The sequence below is a fragment of the Scleropages formosus genome, chromosome 10 (assembly GCF_900964775.1).
Source record: "Scleropages formosus chromosome 10, fSclFor1.1, whole genome shotgun sequence".
NCBI lineage: Eukaryota > Metazoa > Chordata > Actinopteri > Osteoglossiformes > Osteoglossidae > Scleropages > Scleropages formosus.
In genome coordinates this window covers 27,479,331-27,502,747 of record NC_041815.1, presented here as the reverse complement: position 1 = coordinate 27,502,747, position 23,417 = coordinate 27,479,331, and the positions used below count along the sequence as shown (strand labels likewise).

General features: G+C 47.8%; 1 protein-coding gene across 5 annotated transcripts; it reads right to left on the bottom strand.

The window, feature by feature from the left end:
* Nucleotides 1-1,175: 1,175 nt before the first annotated feature.
* Nucleotides 1,176-21,639, bottom strand: ngef (neuronal guanine nucleotide exchange factor). Of its 5 annotated transcripts, none has more exons than XM_029255637.1 (16): nucleotides 21,591-21,639; nucleotides 20,135-20,439; nucleotides 15,559-15,676; nucleotides 14,850-15,125; nucleotides 13,582-13,664; nucleotides 12,126-12,367; nucleotides 10,767-10,927; nucleotides 10,403-10,555; nucleotides 8,775-8,904; nucleotides 8,188-8,262; nucleotides 7,915-8,004; nucleotides 7,495-7,658; nucleotides 7,224-7,382; nucleotides 6,034-6,113; nucleotides 2,541-2,645; nucleotides 1,176-2,317 (listed from the first exon to the last, which is right to left on the bottom strand). In XM_029255637.1, the coding sequence occupies exons 2-16, from the start codon at nucleotides 20,358-20,360 to the stop codon at nucleotides 2,085-2,087; spliced, it is 2,295 nt and encodes a 764-aa protein (XP_029111470.1). In that variant the 5' UTR covers nucleotides 20,361-20,439; nucleotides 21,591-21,639; the 3' UTR covers nucleotides 1,176-2,084. The 5 variants fall into 5 exon arrangements, with proteins under 5 accessions (XP_029111470.1, XP_029111468.1, XP_029111467.1 ...); XM_029255635.1 differs by lacking the exon at nucleotides 21,591-21,639 and adding an exon at nucleotides 20,797-20,981; XM_029255634.1 differs by lacking the exon at nucleotides 21,591-21,639 and adding an exon at nucleotides 20,564-20,663.
* Nucleotides 21,640-23,417: the final 1,778 nt, after the last annotated feature.

Here is a 23,417-nt window from a genome sequence, read left to right as displayed (position 1 = left end):
AGACGAGTTCAGCCATGGCGGTGGTCCTTTCGTCTCCTCGCGCGTTTCTGTCTCATGACAGGTTCATCAGGATGACCCCGCTGGCGCCATAGTTGGTGGACCTCTTCGCTACACAAGGATGGTTATTCATTGTAAATATTCCAGCATTTCCAGCAGATCATAAGGAAATCATAAGCCGAACGTAAACCTCGGGTCACGCCGAGGTAACTGGTGTTTCGAGTCGCTCTCAGATCGCTAAGGCTACGTGCCGAAACATACAGGACAGAATTTTAATGCACTGCTGGTTCCGAACTGATGGAACCTTCCAGATTCCATTGTGCTTTGAGGATATTTGATATGCATAATGTGTCTAAATTAGGTTTTAATTACATCTTTTTTGCTTTGCTATTCATTAGATACAAAGAAAAGAAATTAAAAAAAAAGACTAAATTAGATGTACTTTTTTCTAGTTGTTATAGTAAAATTTTAATTTTCTTTATACCTAAAACTTATAAATGAGAAAAAAATGACACTGACGCCGAAAGGAAACAGCCTGTCAACAGCAGTTTGAAGTGTTTAAGTGGTTCTCGACCTGGAACCCTTGGACCCCTCGGGGGTCTTGGGGGGAGGGGTGCTTTTGGGGGGGTCCATGGAAGCCCTGGCTTTCTTTATAAATATGAGTTTCACTAAATAAAATTGTAATTAAAAAAATATTGCTGTGCTATGAATCTCTAAGTCATATTTCTCCGATTTATTTATGGACATTTTTCTAGGAGGGGGGGGTCCTGTAGCTTTCATCAGATTCTTAAAGGGGCCTGTGGCCTAGAAACAGCCCGTGGCCCAGAAGGAACCTCTGCCTTTGACCAAAACGTAACCCGAATCCAAATGACTCTCTTTGATGAGCTGTACACATTCGGTTACGGGTAGATGCCCTTTTAAACTGTACTGCGCATCCTTCCTTAACTGTGTGTGTGATGCTGAAACAATGTGGGGGGCCTGGCTGTCATAGGAACACAATGAATGCCATTGAACAAGGACTAGGATGGCTGGGGGGGGGGGTGGTCTTGTGATGGGGGAGCGCAGCAGAATGCTGTGCTCAGCTCCCCCTCGATGAACCCTGCGCGACTCCTCAATTATTATTTCACAGCTACCCTATTGTGCATAACTTTCACAGAAAAAGCAACAATCTGAGGGTATTTCCATTTGTTTTTTTTTATTAACAATAAATTACTTCTTACAAAATGATGACAATCATTTTCAATTTTCTGCACACAGGAACCAAACTGTACACCTACATGCACACAGTTGCTGAGCGCACATATATACACGCACACGTGCATGCACACACTTGCATTCCGGGGAGTTCTGGCCAAGCAGTTCTGAGATATTTGGGCATCAGACGGGTTAGAGAGGAAGTGGCCAGGTGATCCCACCCGTGGCCACCTGGCACTCATCACAAATCTCTTATGCAACAGGCCTTCGACAGTCCTTCGCGTTTTCTTTCATTCCGTATTATTACAATTCTTTTTTTTTTATAGATTCAACAGTAGCAACAAGAACAATAACAACAACAACAGCAACAACAACACTGTCAACTGAATACCAGCTGTTTTTCGAAGATTTGTTCTACATTGTTGTGTTACCTCGATTCAAGCTTTGTGGGAGGTTCCTTTCGGTTGGGTGTGGCGCCGTGCAAATTGGGCGGCTCTCGCTGGTTTTGCCCATGTCATCCACACCCCGGGGAAAATTTACAGTTATTCATTGAGCCGATGCTTTTCCCCAAAGCGACTTACAACGTGAAGCCACCGATTTACGCTGATTTACCCATTTATACAGCTGGGTAAGTGTGTTCGGGACCCGTTCCCATGGTGCCCGGAAAGGGAGAGCTCACGACGACTTGCCTCGTGGTTCTTGGTTCAGGAAGACTGCTTGGACCCAAGGTTTAAATAACGGTGCTTAGTTTCAGAGCTTTGTCTGCATTCGGCCCTTAAGGGGCGCCGGGTGATCGGTCAAGTTGTTGGCCTAGAGGCGGTTCCTATTTGTTGGGTTTGGGTAGGATCCTTGCTGAAGATGACCGGCGGAAAAGGGGTGCTCGCTCCCCATCGCTAGTCCTTCTCCGACTGCTGGATCCGCAGCCACTCAGCGTTGGTCACTTTCGACGGACCCCTGCCCCGCGAACTGGCCACGGAGCGCCCGGTGGCGCCGCCCTTCGCCTGCTGGATCCGCTGGCACTCGCGCAAGTTCTGCGCTCGCAGCTCCTGGTTCTGGATCTCCTCCACCACCCGCGTGGGGAACCAGCCCTTCTCCCCATCGTGTAGCCGCTCGCCCATCATCCAGCCTGGGTTCAAGATCAGAGACCAAGGGTTGAAGACCATGTGTCAACAGAGGGGTTGAAGAGAAGGGACAGGATGGGGGATGATGGGTAAACCACATTTCCTATCCTCCGCGTGAAACCAAAGGTTTTATTTTTAACACCAACACATTACTGTGACTTTTCCTGTTAACATCAGTAGCTTTGGACATAGCATGAGGCATCATTACAGCGGGTTTGCGGCACTCACCGTCGTCTGTCCTCTCCAGGACGTTGAGGACGTCCGCCATCTCAATAGACAGCTCATCCGGCTCTTGCGATGAATACGACTGTATGCACTGCACTTGGGGCGAGTCTGAAACACGAGGGTCACTAATGATTACACAGTCATCTGCTTAGCACTTGCTTTCTGGTTGCCCTCGTCTACGACAGATTGCTATTTATACAGATTTCACAATGAGCCGTTGTTGGCGGTGAAATGAAAGTCAGTGTTACTGTTTATTGTGTGGTTATATGCCGAGAAGATGCTCCCATGTGTAAACTAAAACACAACGGCTCCTCCCAGTCACACCAGTATGAGAAAGTTCCTTGCATTAAATTTAGGTGAAACACTGCTTTTGTTCCAAGTGACTTACTGTAATGTAAAATCCACTTATACTGATTTACCCATTTTTTCAGCAGGGTAATATTTACCAGAGTAATTCAGGGTGAATACCTTGCTCAAGGGTACTATAGAAGGAAGGGGGAATTAGAACTTGCAACCTTTGAGACCAAAGTCAGCAGCTCTAAGCACTACACTTCCTGCTGCCCCTTAACCGCTGCCCCATCTGTTGATGCAGAATGTTGAAGCATCCATCCCTCCATCCGTTATCAATAATTACTTGTCCAGTGCAGGGTCACAACGGTCAGGCCAACCACACACACTCATTTGCTCACACCCCACAAGCAATTTAGTCACCAATCCACCCGAAACACGTCTTTGGAGTGTGGGAGGAAACACGAGCACCTGGAAGAAACCGACATGACCACAGGGAGAACATGCAAAGTACACATGGACTGAGCCAGACTGGAACCCACATCTGAACCCAGAGGCACCGTGCTTAAGCAGTCAGCATTGTGTCGTATGTTGGGGACAAAATAATGGAAACAACTAACTGTGTTAATGTCAAGGACCTAATAAAGAGCAGGGGCACCCTTTGCTGGAGAGGCCTTGCAAGGTATTTGACTTCATCTTGATGTTCATCAACTGTACATGAGGGCATTATAATCCTGGAATGTGGGAACATCATGAGGAAAATCGTATTTACACAACAGGTTCTGTTCTTGTGAAATAGCCTGATATTCCTTGGTTGGTGAGCAAACGTGCAGAGCAACCACTGGACCTAACGACTCCCTCGAGATGACCTGCCCAGACCATTAGAGATCCCCCACCATGTTTGATAGTTGGCAACAGACATCGTGAGTTGAAGGGATTCTTTGGCTTTCTCCAAATGTAACCATATCTGGATGCAGGAAAGACGATGAAAGACGACTCATCAGACCACATTACCTTTTTTCCATTAATCAGGGGTCCAGGTTTTATGTGCCTTACAACACGTTACGTTGCATTGTACACAAGAGGTTTCTGTACAGGAGCCCTTCGTGAGGCTCACAACATATGGTTTTTGTTGAGACCGGGTCACAAAGCTGTAGATCTAGTTCTCTGGTAATTTTTGAGGCTGGATTTTTGGGGCATTTAGCAACTATCTTGTGAAGTGACTGTCTATCCCCGTCAGTGAACTTCAAGTTACGACGACGGTTCCTCTTTGTCGATGCAGTTTCTCCACGTTTGGCAGAGGCTGTCACTATTTTTAACAGTTCTCCTTGACACATTATAGAAGTTACCAGTTTTTGTGACGGATGTATCTTCAAATCCTGCATAGACTACTTGGCATCTGAAACTCTGTTAGTTGCCTCACGTTGCTTTGAAAACTCACATATCAAAATGTTAATTATAAGACCTCTTTCTTTCTTGACACCTTCTGCTAATTGGAAACCAGCCTAATAGACCGACCTTTGCAGCTTCGTGACTGTGATGCATTTACGTCAGTGTTAAACACCTTTTCCGTGTGGTGTTTCTGTTATTTTGTCCACTCTTTGTATGTATGCAAGTAGAGTAGCAGCAGCACATCCCCGAGAGCCCGTTTACCACAGGGTCGCTCAGGTGAACCTCAGGAGGCTCAACGATGGGCTATTGGACCCTGTTCTATTCTCGATGTCCAACCTTGGCCATTACCATGGTGATTATAGCACTCAGAAAAACCCCAATTTACCCATTTTCAATTTACCCAGGTCTCCTGCGTACAGAGCCGCGACAGATCGCTGTAATCCTCTCAGGAATGCCGCCGCTGTACCGATGGCGAACTCGCTGCCCAGAAAAGGAGGCCCGCGGGGGGCTAAGCTGTGAGCACGGCGAACATGTTCTCTCCTCTAATTTGGGGGGTGTTCACCTTTTCTACAAGTCGACATGGGGCTGTCAAACACATCCCTCACACACTCACGCCCAGCGGGGCGAGTTTTCAGCGTAAAGGTAAACCCTAGTAAAGGCTGACCGTAGTGTCTAGTAGACCTTGCTTAATGTCAAATATACGCTCCATAAAGAAACCCTCAAACAGGGTAATGACCTATAAATTTAGTGTCCATTACGCCCCATGACAGATTAACAGAGAATGACAAGGAAACGAGTGTCATCGACAACCAAATTACTTACTGGAATCTTTGCAAAGGTGCTCCTGACATTATGATCTCGACATAAGTCGAAAAACCCATCACTCTATATTTCACAAACCATGTTGCAAAGTACGGCTTTGTTATGTTTTCACTAATTTCTCACATCATTCATCATAAAATAGTAATATGGAATAATAATATGAATGGAGTACGGTATTTACATTTTCATACCGCACTGCATTTATTTTCACTTTCACTTTGAAATCTATTGTCTTCAGCACCCCCAGAACACTCACTTTTTTGCTTCCTATCCTTTTTAAATAAAAATAAAGGGAATTACAATCATCCATTTAAGTGTATGTAATTTTTGTTGCACCACAAATAACTCATAGCCCTTAAATGTAGTTACAGTCAATAACTTCTGAGACTGACCACCATCAAGTGTGCCGCTGTTGTGCTTACGGTAAAGCTGTGTGGTACACAGGAGCCTGGCCACGCCCACCTCCGGGGTTGCTGGCCGCACCCGATTGATGTTAACTGAATGGACAAACGGAGGACAGGTCAGTTCACACCACGGAGCTCGAGCTGCTGGTGACGCTCAACACTCCTGTTTCGTGGTTCGTTTTGCGTTTGTTGCACTGTTTTACATCTTTTAGTACCAAACTCTGTAATTCCACCATACCACCTTACACCTGGCCCCTCCTCAAACCAGACGCGCTTGGCGTACCACAAGCTGTTACACCTTTACGTGCAATATGTGTGTGAAAGTGTCTTAAAGCCGCATCAGCGTCAAACGACAACCAGTCTTTGAACTTTTTGACTGGTCCACGTATTTATCGAATACTCGAGCTCATATTTTATGCATTGATTTTTCATCGTGCTGTTAATAGACTTTTAAAGATCCCCCCACGAGCTGTTTGGTCTTTGGATGCCACTGCTTATTGAGACACCGGTGGTTTGGTTCTCAGAGGGAAGGAAGAACGGTTGAGTTGCAGCGGGCAGGAAGCGGTGGTCATCCTGGAGGCGGGGCTTACCCGACTGGTGAGCACTGGTTGACAGGAAGCGGGTGCGGCGGTTTGGCGTGAGAGCGCACATCCAGCGCAGTTTGTCGCTCCTGCAGGGAGTAGCAGAGCAGAGACCGTGCTCACACTTTTGGTACTGCGCTCACATGGTAAAATTAACCACGCTCTCTTCAAGCGCTCTCCCTGGGTCTGCAGTGCAAAGGTTCGAGCAGATATAATGCAGGAAACACTTGCGGGAGGCAGTGCTGCAGCAGTATCACGAGATCATATGTCGCCCACAGCAGTGTGATGCTCCAATCAGTCAAATTATGAGGCTGACATGCAGAAGGATTTCTGAATTTTTTTTTTTTTTAACACCTGCTCAGCTTGTTATTTTATTATTATTCTTTATCCAATTAGCTGATACTTTTCTCCAAAGTAACGTTCAATGTTATGTTTCTACGTGAAGCTACCATCAATTACCCATTTATGGATGTGCGTAATGTTTACTTATCGATTCAAGGTGAGCACCTCGATCAATGGTAATTAATGTTAATCAACAGCGGAACAGGAGTGGAGATTTGAGCCTCGAACCTCCCGACTGCACTGGAGCATCTCTAGCCACTGCGTTAAATGTATCTCCCAAACATGGTATAATTTGAGTATAGAATGTCCTCCATAAAGTGCGTACTCAGCATTGTGGGTTGTACAGTTTTTGTCCTCTGAAGAGGACACACAGTTTTAAGTGTCCCTCTCCAATGTGGGGTAATTTGAAAACATAGTTCTCTATAAAGTAAATTAGTACTTACAGTTTGGGAGATACAGTACAATATGTTCAGTGCTACCTGAAAGTATGTGAACCCCTCGTGTCCCGTACTTTTACCATGAAATGGGTATTTAACGAGGATCAGTGCTCCTCATGCGACACAATAGGTGTGTAATGATCGATTCCAATATGATCAATATGCTTGATCAATATATTTGATCAATATGTTTCTTAAGAGGAAATCGTGTGTGTAGTAGAAACACACAAGTAGTGCAGGTGTAAAAATAAGTGAAGCCCAAGATGAACTGGTTAACTCATAGTCTTTTATAAGTTTATTCTAATATTTTATATAAGAATAATGACTGTCCCTACAGGGTTCACATACTTTCAAGCAGCTATGCATATAAGTGTCAGCAGAAAGAGGAAGAGCAGGGCAGGAAAAGCAGAGGGAACTCACACACTGGTGGCCTTGAGCAGGTACGTCACGGGCCGTTCCTCCTGGTTCTCCAACAGGTGCAGGGTGAAGACATTAGCCAGCATCTGGCCCTGGTCATCCATGTCCTCTGTCCTCAGCATAGCTCGAGTGCAGGAGTCCAGCACCTGGAACTTCTCCCCGCTGTCATTGGACAGATGAAACGGTGGCGATACCTCACTACTGTTCCCTTAACAGTCGTGCTGGAGTTCTACAGCAGTTCCACTGGATCAAGCAGTAGAGGTAGGTCACCCACCTGGAGCTTCTCTTGGTGATGAGCAACAGGTTGTTGAAGAGGAACAGGTAGAGGGGCTGGTAGAGCTTGCGGCTGCGCATGGTCCTAGTGCTCTTGGGCCCGTTCATCTGCTGGACCTCGCCTTTCTTCAGGAGCCAGCGCGAGTGCGAGATCACGGGAACTGACTGTCAGGGGGACAAGGCATTTCCGAAAGGTCAGACTTCACACCAGCTTCACTTTGTTCACAACCTCTTCAGCGTTTTCTGCAGGTGTCTGTTTGGTCATCCTTGGGTGTCTGTCTACGTTTAGCAGGGAGGAAATGTGTCACAGACGTTAGATGTTGTACTGACACTTTATGCTGCGCATAGATAGATAGATAGATAGATAGATAGATAGATAGATAGAGTCGCCACTGTAACGCGGACCCAGCGATGCCAGTACCTTTGACTTGAACTCCAATGTTTTCTCAATGCTGATGAGCTCCTCTGTGCGGTTCATCTTCCTCACCCCTTCGTTGCACTCCCTCACTATCTGCAAGGGACACAAACATGGAGAGTTGGAGAACGTCCAGAGAGCACGCACCAAGAGCAGATCTGCCGGTTTATGAACACAATCGGTGTGTAACATCAGCGAGTGACGGGAAAAATCGTCTCAACGTGTTTACATCAAGTCTAGTCTGCCTTGTTGGACTCATCCTAAAGTCCTGCCCCATACCCTCTCGAGCTCTTCATGAGCCTTGATGGCGTTGGACTCTCTCTCAGAATTCTCCTCAGCCTTCTTCAGGATGTTCTGTGAGAAGAAAAGAAGCGTAGAGCCATCTGTCAGTCAGAAGCAGTTAACGGCAGTACACATGTGCTCTCATAGAGAGATACGTAGATAGACGGAAAGATGGATACATAGATAGAGACATACACAGATAGAAGGATACATAGATACATGTATAGATGGATAGATACATAGATAGAAAGATACGTAGACAGAAGGATACATAATAGAAAGATATCCATCCATCTATGTACGTATCTATGTATCCTTCCATCTATGTATATATCTATGTATCTTTCTGGGTATGTATGTCTCTATCTATGTATCTTTCTATGTATCTATCCATTTATGTACATATGTATATGCATCCTCTCTAAGACAGGATACATAGATAGAGACATACATACCCATAAAGATACATAGATATATACATACACAGAAGGATAGATAGATAGATAGATAGATAGATAGATAGATAGATAGATAGATAGATAGATAGATAGACCCCCCGTATGTGTCGACCATGTGCTACTGACCTGCACGAGCAGTTTGAGACGCGTAATCCTCTGAAAGGGGAGGATGAGGAAGGAGGTGAACGAGAGACCGCGCACTTTGGGCTGGTTCTCCAGCTTGGCCATCGTCTCCCGGAAAGCCATGTTTCCCTGTCTGGGACAAAGCGCGCAAACATTTGACCAGGGAACCTGCAGTGCGGCAGTGTGGCCGGCTGAGGGCGCCTTCTCTGAGGGAAGATACCCCGGGCCCGAGCGAGAGGGTTGCGAAACCTTCCCTCCGTTGTAGCGACGGAGCGAGAGTTAATGGGGGGTGTAAATCCTCTGATGTGCCTTCTGAACTAGCTGTGCGGATTTGCATTCCGTGCGAAATGGAATGCAAATCGAGCCGGGGGCCTTTTAAAGGCCACGATGATGAGAACCACTTACGCAAAGGGAAACCGGGCCGCCGGCAACGCTGCTGGTTAACGGAACGGACTGTTTTCTGCTGCATTTCGGAATCGCAGGCTGGGAGAGGCGCTTCATCACAACCGAAAAGGGTTCGTTTGTCAGATGTCAAAAACAAACTGAGTCACCCTCTCGCTTCCTCCTTGCGGCTGTCATTCTCACACATGTCGGCGCATTCCGGGGCGAAGCGTCTCCCCCTCCTCCTCCAGCGCAGCTCTGATAGTTTTGTAAGAGTCGAACCTCAGCCGCGGCCGGAGGCTTCCTTTGCTGCACCTTTACAGGCGCGTGAACTGCGGCCTTTTGTTACGTTTCGCTCGTTCGCCGCGCGCCCGTCACAAGTCCTTTCATCGGAGCACCTATGTCAGGTATGTGGCAGTGAGAAAAAAATGCCACACCTCTGTAATCGAAAATAGCTCCCGGGTTGCCATGGAAAACGGTCAACAATGCAAGTTCATTATGCGTCATCTGTCACTCAGTGTGACGTGGAACACTAAAAAAAAAATAATGTCGCCGTTGCGCGTGCTGTGTCACACTAATGGACTTTCTCTCTTACCTGAGCGTAGACAAGCAACTGTGGTTTCGTCCCTTTTGAGGCCTGCTTTTTATAACTTCTGCGTGAAGGTAACCTTTCAACTTTTTTTATAATATGACAGCTCTTTATCATTATTTATTTACTCATTTTAAATAGCAGAGTAAGTTTAACTGCAGCGGTTCGGGATAACTACCTGGATCGGCGGAGCGGGATGGGAGATTTGAACCCGGGACCTTCACACTACAAGGTAGTGGTTCTAACCAGTTCGCTGCCCCCCTTTGACCAAGACTTGCGTCATGTGTGAAATATATATCTGAAAGCCACATCCTTCAACTGCAAGACAACTGCTCTAACCTCTAAGACATCTGCTACCTCCATTATATTAAATTGTATAAATAAATAAATAAATCTGGCATCGACTCCTGAGTACATTTTGAAAGGGAGGCCACTGCTGGTCCTGGACCGACTGATGCGTTGGTTCTTTTTCCTTGCATTTCACCGAAATTATTATTTAGGTACTGGTTCAATATGTGAGGTGTGCCAAGTGTAGATCAGCTGCCACTTTTAACATTGTGCTCTAAAAGCTGAAGGATCACAGCCCTCCAGAACCAGCGCTGGCCACGCCTCCTTCGGTTCACCCTTTGTGCATCTCTACCATGTCCATAGCAGTACCCACAATATTCGCCGATAGTTCTTCTCCTGGTAGCCCTGGTTGATGACGTAGGAGATGAAGACGTGGAAGTGCTCGACGGCGTGCTCGTACACGATGTCACACACGTCCGAGATCTGGATGGACTGCTCCACCCTGTTTTCCAGGTCCATGAGGAACCTACAGCAGGATGACAACATCACTTAGGGACAGACACCGTACGTATTCCAGCCGACTGGTCCCCCAAATCCACTTTCACTGCTCTTGTGGGAAGTGTTACTCTGGTGGTAAAAGCGATCGGACACAAAGATGCGTGCAAGAGGGAGCGGGACAATTAATGAAAACACCACCAATGTTTGGTCATTAAAAAAAATGATAAAAAAATGTCCACCTCTCACTGGCTTTCATGACCTCCTCGATGTTGGAAAAGATGAAATGCATGTCTGATTGGTTGAGAGTGTTGACCAGGACAGGGTTCTTGAGGAAATGGGTTTCCAGCAGCTCCAGACTCTTGTAATAGGATGCCTCCGAGGTCACCAGTTCAAACATGGCCTTTGGGACAAGACGAAACAGCGGACAGAGCAGGACAGAGTAAGAGAAGGTCAGTTCGATGGAGCATGCCGACCTGTTTCCATTTCAAAATCCTGCTCTAAAATTACGGGAACTCCTTTTCGCTGTAAGGAGAACAGAATTCCCACATATACTTGTACCTTGTGTAACAAACATCCCAGTTTTCTGAGACACAAACATTTCCGAGTTCAATTATTTATTTATTTATTTATTTAATTAATTTTCTTCACTTTTGTTTTCTAAAATTTCTGTTGCGCTGTGAAATGGTTTGCAGCTTCCACCTTCTGCCACTAGAAAGCAGAAAAATGGATGGCGGAGGAGGGGCTCTTCAAAACCAAGCTTTTCAGAGGTGCACATGCTTGGTTTCACCCAGCGTACTTTTTATTTACTTCTCATCTATCCAAGACTTTTACAGAAACTAGCCAGTGAGTAGAGGGGTGTGTCTATTATTACACATTTTGTACTGGAATCTGTAAATGACCAGATACTGATGACCACGGTGAGGCGATGCACTGGTCTCTTTCCCGTGGCCACATTTGTGGACGTTTACCATGAGTCATGTGGTCGGCATTTAAGGTGAAACACTTTTTAATACGTTCTCCCCATGTAATCCGGCGTTACACTGCAACGGAGACTCCTCCTTTGCTTCGTTCACATCGAATAAGACGTTCTCGTTTTTAATTTCCAATCATTTTAAAGTAGATTTTAATGTTCCTTCATGTTACTCAAAGTTCATAAACTGGCGTTCCTTCCACGGTGTATCCTGTCTCATGCCGGACGTTTCCGGTATAGAAGAACAGAGACCCTGCACTGTATGAGCTGTTGATGAAAATAGAACTAAAAATGAATAAATAAAAGAAAAACAGGATAAGGTCTCGGAGCACATCTTTAATTAACTATAGCTTTATCGGATTTTAGCAGGGACTAAGCAAATCATTAAGCTTTTTTTTGATTGTGGCATTGTTGGAGGAACGATTCCGAGTCACAAACGGACGTCTGGTCCCAACTACGTTCGTAAGATGAGGCACAAATGTATTTCGTTCCACGGGCCCCGTTTTCTTAGGAGATGATGTCATCACTAGTGCTCATCATTCCAGTACTTGGCATTTTTTTTCCTCTGCAACCTCGGCCATTAAGCTCCTCCTCCTCTTCTTCCTCAACCAATCCCCTCTCTCCTCACCTCCTGCATTATAATTTCCTTCTGCGGAAGGCTCTCGAGGAGCCCACTCTGGCGGACCACGTCCAGGTTCTGCCACAAGCTCAGGGACTGAGTGTCGTTTCTCAGCTGAAGCTGGAGGGCGGGTGGGGTCACCACACCACCCCCGGTCTTGCCCTCCTCTGCGCTCTGCAAGGTGTCCAGCTGCCTCCTCTGCTCGATCTCCTTCTGCTCCGACGTGTCTCTGTACTCCTGGTACAGGAAGGCTGCGGGATAGAGGACGCAATTTAAGATGGAAGATCTCAGTGCTGGGGCTGCTCATCCACGACAGGCACCGTCAAATCAGCGCACGGACCCTTCCGGATGTTTCCGCATTCTGTCATGACGACCAGCGTGACAAACTGCACAGCTTCGCAGCGCACAGTCACAGAATGTGGAGCGTTAGTTGGCAAAACCCGAAAGTGTGTCGCACCGTTGTGATGGCTGCACTTTAATGAACGGCTGTTTAAAAAGTCAAGTAATGTCAGATATTTATAACCGAGGCTTAAGTAACTGCACAGATTTCATAACTAAGTCATCGGGGTTTTTTTTTCCCAGCAGCAACAAAGGATTCCGGCGTAGGATGTCAGTGTAGATGCGAAGCGGAGGCCTTTCTCCGTACGTGTGGGTATTTCTTCTTCAAATGCAAACACAGGGAGAACAGCGCGAACCCGTTATATAATGACCTTCTCCAATACTTAAATGCTATTTGTGTATGTACGGAGGTGGGTGTCATATACTGGCGGTTATATAATGCAGGCTGATGCAGCGCTCCCAAACAAGCCTGTGCGATTGGTTCCTGCCTGCAGCCCAGCAACATTTCCAGAGACAGAAGGCTGAATTAAAACAAATCACTCCGACCGGTGACCTTATGTTCCCCCTGGGGAGCGACAGCATCCAGGAGCCCCTGAGGCGGTGGCAGGAGGATGTCGGTACGGACAGTATAAATGCAAGAATTAAGTTGCTGTTGCGATGGTGTCTTTAATTCTCAACGCTCTTAGTTCTCTGGAGCCCGAATACATTTTCAGTACTCATGGAGGATCATAATTCTGGGAACAGATGAAGACCCCTGATCTGACTGAGCTCTGTAGTCAACGATTCTCATAAAGATCTTAATCGTGTAACCGATGAAGACCCCTGATCTGACTGATCTGTATAGTCAGCGATTATCATAAAGATCTTAATCGTGTAACTGATGAAGACCCCTGATTTGACTGATCTCTGTAGTTAACGATTCTCATAAAGATCTTAATTGAGTGACTGATAAAGACCCCGGATCTCTACAGTCAGGGATGTTCTTTGCGATCATAATTTGGCGACTGCTGATCAGACCGGTCTCGGTGCTCGCAAACAGCGGTCCGAATTCCGTCACAGATACAGACTCCCGATCTCAGGTCTGTCACGGGTGATCATCTCCGGTGTGACCGATCTCAGTACTCACGGATGTTCTGAATGATCTTAATGGTGTGGCAGATGGGAGTTTCCACCGCTTTCTTCGGCAAGCTCTCATCATAACTGACCCGCCTGCGAATGGAAGGGGATGGGGGAGAGAAATGAGCCACACATACTGTAGTTCACTTGTTTAGAACATGTTCCATGACTAGTCCAAATGCGGGCGGCCTCTCTGCACACATACAGTCCTCACTATGGCAGCAAACCCATTTTAGGACAGAGCATCATCGGGATTCTGCTCTGATGAGCTTGTTTTCATGTCTTTGTGACGCAGCTGAAATTTAAATCCACAATCAGTTAAAAGTGGAGCCTAAAATCATTTGGGAATTCCCTTATAAGATCAGGTCATTTTTTAAATAGCTGCCCTCCTTCTTGGAGTCTATTTCGATGCGCGATGGCTCCATTCCTACAGACTTCACACCCCCTCTCCAGGGGCACTGCATCAAATTTGATCGGTTTCAGTTCTTATTAATACACAATTGTGCCAAGTCTTCCGAGGACTCCTATATATGTCGAAATACTAAACCTGGCAGCAAAACTGGGATAATAATGCCAAGATGAAGTGTCAGGGAGGAGCGCGTCTTCATTTTGACTGAAACCCACACAGTCACATTTGTGTTTTTTATAAGCTATGCAATATGTGCCAGTCTGGGCATAACCCAGAAATAGTATGAAATCCTGTGCAGGAAAACCTTTACATTAGCAGGCACTTTTGCAGACATAAATAAGTTAAATGCAAATTCTCATTCAAGGGTACAAGAGCAGTGCTCCAGCAGGGTTTTGAAAGTAGAACTCCAGTTAGGCTCCAATTAGGCTCCAATTAGGGTCCAATTAGGGTCCGGTCCACTGACCACGAATGGAAACTGACAGCTCGGTGTAACAAGGGAGGTACAAAGAGGTGGAGTATTTGTGTGTTTAATTATTTATTTAAAAACCAGAAAATTTCATTTTCAAGATGACCCCTCACCGACATGAAAATGGAAGCCCCAAAATATTTAGTATCATGCATTTATTTCTCAGAAAAACATATGTTTATATGTAATTTATATTATCAATGTAAAAATGCAGTAGATTTCATTCTGGCCACGGCGTTTCCGTATCTTTTACCCCAGAAACCTTTCATTGCAGCGCTACAACACGCAACACACACATTTCGGGAAAAAGGGAGCAGCAGCAGGTAACACACACGGCTGTCGGCGGATCGCAAACACACTCCAGAGGGACAGAAGTTGGCGGCGGAGGCGCCTCCTCTCCTACCTCATGCTGCCTGCGTCCTCATCCTCCCGCAGCGCGCATCCCCCCAGCGCGTCCACCAGGCTCTCCATGTCCACGTTGCTGCGCTGTGAGCGGGACGCGCGCGCTCCGCCGTGTCCGTCCTGGGGAGGCGCCTCCGGCCCCCGCTGGCCACCCCACGGCACCGCCCCTGCGGGGGACGCCGCCGACGCCGCTGCGGCTGCCGCGCGCGGGTTCCTGGGCTCTCGGTTGCCGGGCAACAAGGCGGATGCTGGGTCCAGGGATGATGCTGAGGGGGGACTGGATGTAAAGAGACTGATGAGCGACTGTGGCTGTGGAGTGAGTGAGAGAGCGAGCGAGTGGGTGGCTGGCTGGCTGGCTGGCTGGCTGGCTGGGAGGGGGGGGGGGGGGATCTCCAAGGAGATGAGAAGGACCATGTGATGACCACCCTCCAGAAGGTGCGGTTTAAGGTTGAACCGGAGTCTATTTTAAGTGCGGCAGCCACTTGACGGCTTGGTGCTTCAAGTACAAATATCACAAACAGGAACCGCGGTGAACGCCGAGATCCTCTCCCTGGGATGGTGGGCACACCCTGGAGGTGGTCCAAATCCACTTTCAGGAGATGCCTCCATGTTTGGCCTGCAGAAAGACCCCCTTTTCCGGCGAAAACACTGCCGAGGTTCATGGCGTGTATATGTGTGTGTGTACGTGTGTGTGGGATAATCCCCCTCACCGTTTCAGAGGGGAGGATGTCGGTGGTCTCATCGAGACGGAGACCCCAGCGGCGGAGGCATTTGCCGCCCTGCCTCTGGAGGCCACATCGGGAGTGGGTCTCGCCTGAGCCGCCAAGTCTGTGGGGGGAGGGGAGGCACAGTGGAGGAGTGAGGGCCCTTGGGGCGTCACACACAGCACCTTACACACATGACCTTTAAGCCACAACAACTTCGCAATCCTGCATGGGGGAAAAATGCACAGCTGTGAGACTCGTAGACGAAAGTCTTACACCTTGACACCTTTACCTGTTTACCACGTGACAGGATATTTAAAGTGCCAGCACTGTTTTTGTTGGAATCCCTGCAGAGCCGCTCAACCGGCCTGTCGGTTCGAACCGACAGGAATGGCGTCTTGCTCTCTGACTCTACAGACACACCCGGTTCCTCCCAGGGCCCGCATTTCTGGCTCTGAACCTGGGTGCCTTCAAGGCATCGGGGGGAACGCCCTGACAGGTGTAGGTATGGGGTGGGGATGTGAAAGCATTTTGTACTTCAAACACACTCATGCACAAGCACGCACACACACGCACACACACACACAGTCGGTTGTTTACGTATCGCTGCAGACACTTCACATTGATCTGACTCTACTGCGGTGAATCGTTCATAAAATGCGCACAAGTTTTTGCTCGTTTACATTTTTAAATCTGGCCAAAGGGACGCCTAGCGATTAGAGACACGGCCTTCCACCTGAAGGACCCGGGTTCGAGTCCCAACTCCTGCTGCTCTTGATCAAGGTACTTACCCTGAAGTGATACAGTAAAAATTAAAATTCACCCAGCTTTACAAATTGGTAAATCAGTGTGAGAAACTTAGTGTACAAACACATGTACAGTAAATCTCCATGGAGAAGAGCATGAGCTAGATGAATAATCAGTAATAATAATAAGCTGGCAAACTCTTGCTGAAAAAGCTTTTTTTTTTCAGGAATTGAGACCCCCCCCCCTCCCCCTCCCCCCCCCGCCCGAGACACAGATGAGAAATGAGACCTTACAGACCCATCTGGCGAAATCAAGGTTCCGCTCCGACCCAAGTTGCAGCGCTAAGGTTCTCAAGAGCAGAACTTTCCACGGCTCCTCTGACTGCTGGCTACCAGTTACCAGCGCGTCCCGAAGCCCTTCTCTAATCTGTTTGTTTCATTCACGCTAATATTTAACCCAGATCAGTTATGAAACTGTGTCTCTGTAATGTATCCCAAGCTGCATTATCGGAATCATTTAAGTTAAGGACAGAGCAAAGTACAGTACAGCACGGTACAGCACAGCACGGTACAGCACACGGTTCTTAGTCCCGACCTCCACCCAGAGCTGCGTATTCAGTTATGCTTTTTTATGACCGGGAAACGCGGAGTGGGGCGATGTGACCGCGCGCCAAGATGATCGGAAGGTTATGGGTTTATGGCCCTGGTCGGGGAGGGGGGTGTTGTATCAGTGCCACTATTACTTTTATGAAGACTCCACGCTGTGGCCGAGTTCTGAACCCACCGCCACACAGCCGCACATTTCACCCCGCGCGAGGACTGCATGTGACTCGACTCGACTCGACGAAGCGCGCGATCCTCGTTCGAGGCGCTTCGCGAGACTGCGCTGCGCGCGCATCCCGGTTACCTTTCAACCTTTCACTTACAGCTGCCAGGTACTGTGCCCGCAGGGGAATTTTGACAGTCGTTTCCGTGTCCCTTTGAAAGGTAAAGTCTCGATTATCCGACTTGCACGGGACCCACGTTTGGTGGAATAACCGAGAAGGGCGAATAATTCGGAAAAATGCGTGTGCGCGCGCGATTTAAGAAACGCGGAGAGGACCCCCATACGTTTGAAAACGGCTTACTTTTTCTTATTTAAGCAGGAATTGCTTGCATTCAGTGTAAATATGGTCCACGTAAAAGGTATTTAATATAATTAGTGAGTGAAGTTTGCTTTCCTGTTTTATTCCTTTACTTGTTGCTGCGACCCACTGCTTTTGTTTTGCCTACATGCCCAGCTCTAGTGTACTTTTACTAGGATATCGTTAAGCGGCCAGTTTGCGTTATCCAGTCCTTATCTCCTGCCTTGTATCAATTGCTTCGGTATCAAAGCGACCGCGCTCTTTGAAGTATGTGACGTCACGCAGTAAGTCGAATAACCGAACAATAATCGAGACGTCACAAGATTTACATCCAGTTTGGGGGAGGGGGGGCACCTTGAGGGTCGGCCACGGGAATCTGGAGTGACCCCAGAAGGGGCTGCTGGGAAATGCAGCTGCTTGCGTGCAGACTGACCGGTTTATCCTCAGCAAGTGAGTGTTATCAGGGCACAAACTGAAAGGCAAGTGCAGAAAAGCAAAGTGAAAAGCAAAGCTTCCTTCAGACGCCTCCTTCCTTGAGACCTTCGAAGGAGAGCAGTGCGATTTTTACTGGATATTTTCATTGGCATCGCCATGTTCAACTCAGGCACCCATTGTTTCCTGCCCAAAGGGTGAAACGTGTGGCTGGAACATCCACCAAGAGCACAGACATTTCTTCATGCTTCATACTTTTGTGCATGAATCATTTTTCTTGTGGACATCATTCAGCCCTTTTTTACATTAGTTAAAGCGACCTGTTTTTGGTTCCTTTCAGTATGATAAGAAGCATTCTATTTAAAATGTAGTTTTATAGAATATATGTTATGTGTATATATAACACACATCCTGTGATTACGTACAGTATGTATTCTATGTGTAACGCGTGGTATGGTACATAAAGTATTTGCAGTTGCCATTATTCAGGGCTGTTTATACACTAATAAAAGCAACATGTTTTTGTTCCTTTCATTATGATATGAAATATTATATGTAAAATATATTAAATACGTGAATACATATAATAATGTATAATACTAACCAACGAACGTGTACAACTGCTTGTCCCGAGTGGGGTCGCGGCGAGCCGGAGCCTACCTGTCAACCCAGGGCGCAAGGCCAAAGGGACACACCCAGGATGGGACGCCAGTCCTCCGCAAGGCACCCCAAGCAGGGCTCAAACCCCAGACCTGCCATGCAGCGAGGCCGGGCGAAACCCGCCGTGCCAACACACACCCCGATATGTAATGCATAAGCAAGTATATTGATAAATATTAGTATTATTAAATACTCTGCAATGGACTGGCGTTCCATCCAGGGTGTCCCCCATCAACCTTGTGCCCAGTGCTCCCGGGATAAGTTCCAGTTCACCGTGACCCTGCTCAGGACAAGCAGGTATTAAAAGTGGCTGGATGAATATTGAAAAATAAATACAATATTTTATTATGTTTGAAATAGTTACTTCACCCAGTCACAGGCACACTTGTGAATTCATCCAATTAAAAAAAAAAGAATCAATTTTCCATAGTCCTTTGACTTTAGTGATGAAAAAGTATCCGCGCCTACGCGTTATTTTGGAGCACACGATGTAACAGTCCCTTCAGCTAAACAGGTAAGCCAAATAAAAGCGAAAAAGTAATTTGCGTTATCGTTTCTTTAAACCGCTGCGATATTGACCTCTGGGGCGCGCTCGAAAGCATCTCTGTATTCTTCCGAAAAACACCCAAGTGCCACATTTCCCTGGACTTTGAGAGCAAAGTTCAGAAGCACTGGGGACTTTTGAGGAAAAGCGAGTTTGGCCACAGACACGACGCGTCTGGGGTTGCCGGAGCTCACATGAGGCTCGGAGCCTCCCGTCTACGGTCTGTCTGGCTGAAGCAAAAGAGCAGAACCAGTTCCTCGGGTTTCACGCGGCTTTACCGCAGTTTGAGATCTTTACCGTGTTCCACCGGGATACCAAAACAGACACCGTCCCATGAGGGACGAAAGAGCTCAGAAGAGGCTTGAGCCATTTCACATTGGGAGGCCCCTCATTGTTGGGTAAAAAGAAGTTTTAATGTAGAAAAATCGGTAAAAATATTTTTATTTATAGAAAGTGTGACGCTATCATTTTATTTTATTTTAGCCTTAGGTGCCCTGAGTTGTATAGTTTGTTGTTATGCTGTAGGGCTGAGGTCAGGCCTCCCTGTGAAATGAGGCCTGGGCCAAAGCCCCCCACCCCAGGCCCTGCTCCAGCATCACTCCATCACGCCTCTCATCACATCCCCCCCCCCCCCGGCGTGCGGAACCAACAAAGAATTACTTAACGTGGCCCATTTTCAACGACACCGTCACCGACCCCCACGATGGAAACAACAAGGCTGTGACTGAAGGCCTTCTTAACATTTCTGACATTTTTAAAAGTGAGATCTTGCCGACGCTGTATATCGGGCAGTTTTGCATAGACGCAATCCAGTAAAGGTACACCCCCCAAGGCAGGTGACCGAAAGCTGGAATCACAGCCCCCAAATATTAGCACCGAAATGCTTTTCTTCAAAGTCACTCACAGGTATTTACCACTGGAGCAGCTGGGTAATTTTTACTGTACCAATTCAGGGTGAGCACCTTGATCAGCACTAGCCACTACGCCCCCTGCTGCCCAGCTCAGACATTTATTTAAGAACCCTAACCCTCTTTCGATGGGGTCGATATGGACACAACGGGAAGGTGCGCTCTCACTTTCGGCAGGCTGGTCCGGCATCGATGCTCTCTTCTTCCTCATGGAGCGATAGAACCTCGAGTTCCTGCGGATGGGGGTGGAGCCCCTGCCGCTTCCATCCTCTCCTTCGTGATTGCAGTTGTCCTCGTCCTCGCTGTCCGGCGGGACCGACTGCACCGCGCCCGACGACTGCTTGTCTGGGGGCTTGTGCATCCACTTGCCCCTGAAGAGGGCTATCATCGCCATGGCAACGTGCTGGCAACCCGCTCAGAAGGGCCGGGCGCTCATCCCGCCGGGGCTCCCGTTCCGAGACAAGAGACGGTCCCTGAAAGAGAGAGGTGTCCGCCAAGAAGAGGCACCCATGTCAGTCCCAGAGGAAGAGTCCCAGGCGCATGTCACCAGCCCCCCCCCCCCCCGACCCCCTGTGTCCACTCCCCCGCCCCCCCCACCTGCAGAGACCTCAGCTGCCCCCGTAGCCGCAGGAAAAGCGAGCAGCGGCCGCTGCTCTCCGTGGCGCAGTCGGTGTGACGGACGCCTGCCTTGCGGAGCGCCACCCTCTACTGTTCCTCTTCACGTCAGGACATTCCAGCGCTTGGACGGACCAGCCCGGCCGCCCCCCCCACCCCCCGTGCCACCGGAGCCCTTCCCTTCCCCGGCGGCAGGAACAAGAAAAGCCACTCACCCCGCCAGCAAATTCTTTGCCGTCATAACTTTAGGTATTGCTGCCCCTTTTTTCTTTTTTTGGTTGTTTTTTCGAACCCCCGCAGCGTCGCAGTGTTTGACAGCTCCCCCCCGGTGACCGCTCTCTCCCGTCAGCCCGCGGTCAAAGTCCACCCCGTTTCTCGCGCTACCGCCCTCACAAACAGGTGCCGACAGCTCAGAAATTACCCTCCCTTCCCCCCCCCCCCGTAGGTGGGGCTGGAAGGTAGAACCTGCGATCGGGATCCACACCTGGGTAAACAGGCCGTGTGTCATAGTGCTGAGTCAAAGCGCTGTTTGGGTCTAAACAGCAGGTGGCAGAGTGATCAAGGAAGTGAAGTCGTAACCAAAACAGCGCGGCGTTCGTGTCGCGGGAGGAAGTTCCTCCTTTCCTTGTATACTCGAACTTAAATTTGTAAAATATAACTTCTGAGAACCAGCAAAAAAAAAAAAAAACAAAAAAAAAGGATTTGGACAAATTTTTGGAATTCCTAGGAAGTTTTCCAAGCTCCACCCCCAGAAACAAGTTGTATTGTTTAAAGTACAGAAAATTCTCCCCAAGTTGCATTAATACTCAGCATGTACGCTTTTGTCCTCTGTACGGGACACGCATTTTATGTCTGTCTCCAAAACATGGTTTAATTTCACAGTATGTAATGTTCCCTATAAAACTGCTTAGTACTCAGCACTGTAGCCTCTAGTTTCATTTTTAAGCGTATCTCCCAAATGTGGTATAATTTAAAAACACAGCCCTCTATAAAGTACATTAGTACTTACGGTTTCGGAGATACAGTGCAATTTTTATCACGAAATGGGTATTTCACGAGGATCAGGGTTCCTCGTGTGACACAAAAGGTGTGTCGTGAGCAATTCCATATGTTGCTTTAGAGGAAATCGTGTGTGTAGTAGAAACACGCAAGGAGTGCAGGTGTAAAAATAAGTGAAGCCCAAGTTGAACTGGTTAAACCACCTTGGTAAGTAGAGTCAGGTGTGTGAACCATAATCATTTATTCATTTTATATATGTGTACTTTAAGATTTAGCATTTAGATTTCATAAGTTTATGTTAATACTTTATATAAGAATAATGACCCTCCTTATAGGGTTCACACACTATCAAGTTGCAGTGTATGTCCCTCTATAATGGGCAGAAGTACAAGGCTCGGTCTCAGGAGGGTATGATGACAGAAAAATGTGAAACTGAATAATCGTCATACAATCTGCTATTGTAGTTTGAGTGGCCAAAGTAAGCATATTACATTATAATATGTTTTGCGCTGTAGCATTTATAGCTTAAATTTATAAATATCATATAAGCTAATAATATATTTATACTGGGGGTGCGGTGGCGCAGCGGGTTTGGCCGGCTCCCGTTCTCTGTGGGTCTGGGGTTCGAGTCCCGCTTGGGGTGCCTTGTGATGGACTGGCGTCCTGCCCTGGGTGTGTCCCCTCCCCCTCCAGCCTTGCACCCTGTGTTTCTGGGTTAGGTTCCAGTTCACCACAACCCCGCTCAGGACAAGTGGTCTCAGACAGTGTGTATGTATATTTATAGTTTATATTATGTTAACAGCCGAGGGGGTGCGGTGGCGCAGTGGGTTGGACCACAATCCTGCTCTCCGGTGGGTCTGGGGTTCGAGTCCCGCTTGGGGTGCCTTGCGACGGACTGGCGTCCCGTCCTGGGTGTGTCCCCTCCCCCTCCAGCCTTACGCCCTGTGTTACCGGGTAGGCTCCGGTTCCCCGTGACCCTGTATGGGACAAGCGGTTATGAAAATGTGTGTGTGTGTGTGTGTGTGTGTGTGTGTGTATTATGTTAACAAACATAGAGGGTTACCACAAACATTATCACGATCGCTCTCGGCCACACTTATACGTGACATCTAACAAGCAAACGGGGAGAGAAATGTTCAGACGTTTGAAGTTGCACAGTTTTATGTGACGATCAAAGTCCCGCAGCGAACATGTGAACGCGTGACAGGCGAGTCGCGGCGCGGCGAAGGAGGAGGAGGTGTCTCCGCAGCAGAGCGGCTTCCACAATCAGTGGAACCCGGGCGCGACGAGGCCTTTGCGAACTCCCTGCCGGGTCACATCCGCAACAGGCCGCGGTGACGCTGCTCGCTTATCGAACGCAGGAGCTTCGATGTCTGCGGTCCGGTGCAAACGGTCCGGTCTGCAGATGCATTAGTCAGATTTCGGCACCTATCAGATTTAGTGGAGCTGAAGGGAAGTTACTGAATCCACAGGTGAAAGATCAGTGATGACCACATGAATGCCTGAACTGAAACAAAGTTAGAAAAAGTAAACACGCACGTTGTCTGAACCGCTCGTCCCGTACGGGGTCGCGGGGAGCCGGAGCCTAACCTTGCAACACAGGGCGAAAGGCCGGAGGGGGAGGGGACACACCCAGGATGGGACGCCGGTCCATCGCAAGGCACCCCAAGTAGGACTCGAACCCCAGACCCACCGGAGAGCAGGACCTGGTTCAACCCACTGCGCTACCACACCCTCCCCAAAAAAAAAAAAAAATTAAATTAAATTAACACATGTAGCTGACACTTTTTTTTAAAAAAACTCACATTGTTAACCTACTTACAGTTATTTGCTCATT

Excerpts from the sequence above, each read along its gene's own strand:
- ngef (XM_029255637.1), bottom strand. The coding sequence starts at position 20,360 with ATGGCGATGATAGCCCTCTTCAGGGGCAAGTGGATGCACAAGCCCCCA. Across the intron at positions 15,677-20,134 it reads GCCGGACCAGCCTGCCGAAA|ACTTGGCGGCTCAGGCGAGA; the intron begins GTGAGAGCGCAC and ends CTCCCCCCACAG. Across the intron at positions 8,263-8,774 it reads GTCTCAAACTGCTCGTGCAG|AACATCCTGAAGAAGGCTGA; the intron begins GTCAGTAGCACA and ends TTCTTCTCACAG.